At 41.6% G+C, this 5,504-nt stretch overlaps 1 protein-coding gene across 1 annotated transcript; it reads left to right on the top strand.

Annotated features, from left to right (window-relative positions):
- The first annotated feature begins 1,282 nt into the window (after window positions 1-1,282).
- On the top strand, window positions 1,283-4,944 carry lpar2a (lysophosphatidic acid receptor 2a). Its single transcript, XM_083779716.1, has 4 exons — window positions 1,283-1,655; window positions 2,158-2,910; window positions 3,501-3,766; window positions 4,361-4,944. The coding sequence occupies exons 2-4, from the start codon at window positions 2,160-2,162 to the stop codon at window positions 4,532-4,534; spliced, it is 1,191 nt and encodes a 396-aa protein (XP_083635842.1). The 5' UTR covers window positions 1,283-1,655; window positions 2,158-2,159; the 3' UTR covers window positions 4,535-4,944.
- Window positions 4,945-5,504: the final 560 nt, after the last annotated feature.

Below are 5,504 nucleotides of genomic sequence, written 5' to 3'. Positions count from 1 at the left end.
TGATAGGGGAACAAAAGAGTGTTTTTAAATCTATTATACACATACCGTGGAGTTCTATATCTCCTATACCGGTTAAGCTACCGGGTTAAGTTTCTAACCCGGTACTCCAGTATCGCTTGTGTGGGACAAGTGGGATGGGGTTGGGGGGACGGGGTCCCACTTGTCCCAAGTGGGATGGGGGGACGGGGTCCCACTTGTCCCACACGAGCAATACTTCTGTCCCTCAAATGTTTGGATCTGGTCAGAACAGGTCAGCTCCATATGGAGATCTAAGGGTTTGAAGCTTGAGGTCAGGCTCCATATATGGCTATATAGGGTTAGAGGTTAGTGTCGTGATCTTCATATAATGGAAATGGCCATATATGGTGGTGTGACATATGTCACAAGGTGTGATATGTCACGAGGCGTGACCATATATGGAGGCGTGATGTCACGATGCGTGACCAGATATGGAGGCATGATGTCACGAGGCGTGACCATATATGGAGGCATGACTGATGCGTGACTAAGGGAGATGCAGGAGATTTTCATATAGTAAATGCGACCTACAATATACAGCCGCAAGAGACCTGCACAATCTACATAACAATATTTTCACCAGAAAAGGTGGCGATTTCATTTTATTCTGTATAAATAATAAAGTATGAGGGGCGCTAGCCCCTACTATATTCAGCTATAGTGTAGATTTTCGTCTCCCATTGACAATGAAAGGAGAATTTACGTCATAGGCCTATGGACAAGCAAATCGGCTATTTTGTCCTGTGACAAAATTAAATTCCTATTGACAATGAAATGGAGAATGATGATGTCTGCGAGCGCCCTTCACTTCACACGGGTGTGACTTTTGAAAAACTAAACTAAACACCAAAAGACGAATTGAATTATTTAAATGACTTGCTATGAACGGAATATAAAAATTCGACCCAGAAACTCAGATTGGAACATTCATTTGATCAAGAGAGGGACGTATATTGTATTACAATGGTAAAATAAAATAGAAATACAACCCCATTATGTTTTATCAGCACAAAATATATTTGGGCTACTGTCTGACTGTGTCCCAAGTCCCAACATGCTGGCCCAACGAAGGCATCTATACGCGGTACACCAGATCTACACCTGAAATCCTGTTCTGTTGGTTCTGTTATGCCTTCCAGCATTAAGTCAGCGTGTGTGTGTGCGACTGTGCGTGCGTATGCAAGGCCACACCTTTTTTAAGGCCACCAGATGACCAGAACACTTGGGCTGGCTGTGAATTACACCATGTTTGTCTAGTCTTCTTGGTAACAGCTGCTTCCCCATTTGGCTACTTTGCATAGGCCTACTTAACTTTTACTTTCGTACTCGGTTCATAATACTCCGGTGGGCAGACCCAGTTAATCGCTATATTAACCTAGTTGTTAGTTTAGTAGTATTAGTATAGTTTAACCAATAGATAATAGAGTAGCTAAAGTTACAACTCCGCCCATCAAACGGACTTTGAAGACCAGCTGGCAGCTGAGTTAAGTGATTCTGAGCCGCGGCGCGTAGGTCGTACAGACCGCTTCAAAATATGATGCCGCAACTGGACAATGAATGTTTTATAGCCTACTATAGTATGGTAAAACTTCGAGTTCTTCAAGGAGTAGCTTTGGATGGAGACTACTAAATCAGTGGTAAGTTCTAATAACCTTCAACATGACTGAGTGTTGATGATCTACTGGGCATCCGTTACTGTGTGGTCGAAACCGCAGCAGGTGGATTACTTAATATATAGTGGACAGAAATATCAATATTATTTGAGTTGAGGGTAGACCACACGAATTCACTGAGTTCTGAAACATGTTGTAACAAGAATTCGGATTACTATCTTATCTTCTTCATCTTGTTAGGAATCAGGGATTTAGCTACTGTAGATGAAAAACCTGGCTGTAGCCTAGCTGTATAGCCTATAAGGCAAGACTATATGCACTAAGACTGTAATAGTATGGAGTTAGTTTGTTTACACAACTTTTTTAATTACAACAGCACCATGGATTCTTTACTTTTACTTGTAAAATATGTAAATCTGTGATGTGACAGTAGGCTAAATCTGATCGACTACTGAAAATGAGTTATAGTAATATGTGTACAATATTTACAGTTACACTATATTTTTCTGTGTTTCTCTTTTCCTAGTCATGGCTATGGAAAGTAGTGGGAAGAATGTCTGTGACTACAGCCACAATCTTACTTTCTTCTACAAACTAGTGGATAAGAAAATCCCTGAAGTATGGACAACCCGGGAATTGGCGGTGCTTGTAGTGGGTCTGACACTTTGCCTCATAGTGGTCCTGGCAAATCTGATGGTAATGGTAGCCATCTTTAAAAACCGTCGCTTCCACTACCCCATCTACTATCTACTGGGCAACATGGCTGCGGCTGACCTGTTTGCAGGTATAGCCTATACCAATCTGATTCTGAACACGGGCCCCTGGACCCGAGACCTCACCAAGCAGCAGTGGTTTGTCCGCGGGGCTCTGATTGACATCAGCCTGACGTCCTCTGTGGCCAACCTGCTGGCTGTGGCAGTGGAGCGCCACCAGACCATCATCACCATGCAGCTGCACAGCAGAATGACCAAGCGGCGTGTGCTGGTTCTGATCGTGTGTATCTGGGCCATTGGCATCGCCATGGGCCTGGTGCCCTCCGTCTTCTGGAACTGTGAGTGTGATCACACAGACTGCTCCACCATTGCTCCTCTCTACAGCAGGAAATTCCTCATCTTCTGGGCAGTTCTCAACCTGCTCACCTTCTTTGTCATGGTGGCCATGTACACGCGCATCTTTATCTATGTGAGACACAAGAGCCAGCAAGGGTCTCGGCACACTACAGAGATATGGCGCGGGCAGGCGGTTGTCAATCTGATGAAAACCATCTCTATGGTTCTGGGTAAGGAGCACATTCTTCTATAATGATATCAGTGTACAGATGCTAAGTATCAACAGTTCCAGTCTATGTTGTTCTTAACGTATCACAAAGTTATGCTTGTTGCCACATACCAACGCTGGTGACACGCTTGATTTGCACATTGTTGGTAATGTTGAGCAATGTTGTGTTCAAAACTCAACAGACTGGTAGCTGCTTCCGTACTTTAAACAGGTTTTTCAACTTACAACTACACTATTTAGTTTGTTCTGCCTTGTCTGGTTCGTTATCTGTCATAAAATGTCTCCACGGAAGAAGCTTAAGAAATGCCATGAAGTCTATGATGCTTCTGTTACACCCATATTTACAACATCATTCCCGTCATAAATGATGATGCCCACACCGCACACCTTTCCAGGTTATTTACTCATGTAGCCGAAAGCCAGTTATCAGTGAAACCACAGATGACTAATAACATTAACATTTGAACTGTAATTGCCTAATCATTGCAATCAACAAACAATCTGCTGGAATTGTTCTTTATTCCATTTGTCGCGTCAATGATTCACTAACGCTCAACAATAACTCACATCTTCCTGTTCCCGTCTGTATAGGAGCCTTCATCATCTGCTGGACTCCCGGCCTTATCGTGCTCTTACTGGATGGGGTGTTGGGTAAAGTTAGTAATGCTGTCAAATATGAGAAGTACTGTTTGGTGATAGCGGAATGCAACTCTTTGGTCAACGTTATCATCTATTCCTTACGGGACGATGAGATGCGGAGGACGTTCAAAAGCATCCTGTGCTGGCTTTGTGGGAGAGGTTCAGAGGACAACCGGAGGGGGCCATCTGCTGTCCCGTTTGATACACCGCAGCTAGAGGTACTAGCAGAGCGTCACACCAGGGATGGGTACAAGGGAGTCAACGTTACACAATGAACCTTGTGTTACAACATGAACGTGACATCTTACTTGTTGGGTGGCAGTGTCTCCTGTTTCATTAACATTGGTACTTATTGTCTTGGTCAACAGGAAGGGAAGTTAGTATTGCTTATTGCATAAAATGTACATTGTTTCACACAGCATCTAGTTTGTCCTTTTTCGTGGGCGGTGAGTGTGAATTAATCGGATCTCCATAAAGAATTACTCCTTTTTATAGTGAAACCGATCAAAAGAAAAACAATGTTGGTACCAGGCGCCAGCAGGAACCAGGCAGGAACATTCCTCAATTCCTTCCTTTCATCTTGTTACTCGTGAATTTGGTCCCCTGACTCCAATCTCTCCACGCATTCAAAGTTCAGAATGATAGTGTTATTTTTAGACACTAAAGTCAGTAAAGGTGAACAATCTTGCTTGGAAACGTACTCCCCTGGCAGATTGTAATATTATGACAAAAGTCTTGAATTGGGAGTGACCATCCTTGTACTGTTTCAATATCAGTTGGGATGCTATAATTAATTATGTTTACTTTTACAGGAAGGTATTGTTTGTGTCCAGAAATCGGAGGACAACGGCATCTATATGTCACAGGCACAGCATATGAATGACAGGGAAAAGTTGGACTATGATATGATGACCTCCAGGTTTCTACAGCCCAGAAAGGACATAACCTCTTTTGCTGTCTTCAAAGATATCCACAGTGGCGATTAAGAGCGTCTGCCTTCATTTAGGTCTCTTTTTGTAGCTTAAGCATTGATCTTTCACCTTAATGAGATTCTGTCTGGCAACTACCACAGCTTGTTACCTACTTGCCATGCTTGTATATGTAATGAATTGAAATGTGAGAATATAAACATGCGTGACTGCACTGAATTGAAAATAATATTTGGTTTGGTGAAGTACAGTCATTTCAGGATACTGGATTATTGCAATGCTGTGTTGAGCTTGATTTCTAGATTCAGATGTTATACAAAGTGCAACTTAAAAAAAATAAATAGACTTGAATATTAACACAGCCTTTGTGACTAAAATTATTGGCAGACACTTCTAAACTTTGTGTCAATGTCTACAACCAAAGTGTTTTGAGATATTTTATTGAATAAATGTACTTTACAATAAATATGTACACGAATACATGTGTCATGTGTATATTGGTTTTTTCAGGGGGCATATTTGGTACTTCTGAAACTCACCACTATCTCAAAACATGCATAATGCATTTTAAAGACTTGAGGCAGTATGAAAGCTCATAAACAAAACATCAAGCATGCTTGTTTGATTATGTAATTAAACTATGATTAATGCATTATAGTTGCCATGCATCACTACTTACATTTTGACAAAGGAATCAGTTTGGTTTTGTCACCAGTAGTTGTAGCGATTGGAATGAAACTACAGATGGACAAGTTTTGCTTCAAACCAGTGTTCTGCTGGTCTGAATGGCAATTTACATTGGCACCCCCCCCCCCCCCCCCATTTTTGACAGGAGGGCTGCCAAGAACAAAACATACTGGAGAAAAAAAAATCACACTAAATCATTTTTATTAGTTTTCTAATAAGAACACTACAATTTGTCATATTCTTCCTTTTAACTCTTTCTAGAACAATTCTAAAGTTGAGGTATAAAAGGAGTTCATACAGACTCACAAGTCTGAAAACAGTAGGGATTATATACAAGAGA

This window comes from Protomyctophum parallelum (assembly GCF_964188405.1).
Source record: "Protomyctophum parallelum genome assembly, chromosome: 13".
In the NCBI taxonomy this organism is placed as follows: Eukaryota; Metazoa; Chordata; class Actinopteri; order Myctophiformes; family Myctophidae; genus Protomyctophum; species Protomyctophum parallelum.
The sequence above is the reverse complement of the archived record's forward strand: the minus strand, read 5'-3'. Positions and strand labels throughout refer to the sequence as shown.

Bases quoted from the DNA above. Each gene is read 5' to 3' on its own strand.
- lpar2a (XM_083779716.1), top strand. From the start codon at position 2,160: ATGGCTATGGAAAGTAGTGGGAAGAATGTCTGTGACTACAGCCACAAT. The intron at 2,911-3,500 runs GTAAGGAGCACA...CCGTCTGTATAG, and splicing joins AACCATCTCTATGGTTCTGG to GAGCCTTCATCATCTGCTGG. The intron at 3,767-4,360 runs GTACTAGCAGAG...TTACTTTTACAG, and splicing joins TTGATACACCGCAGCTAGAG to GAAGGTATTGTTTGTGTCCA.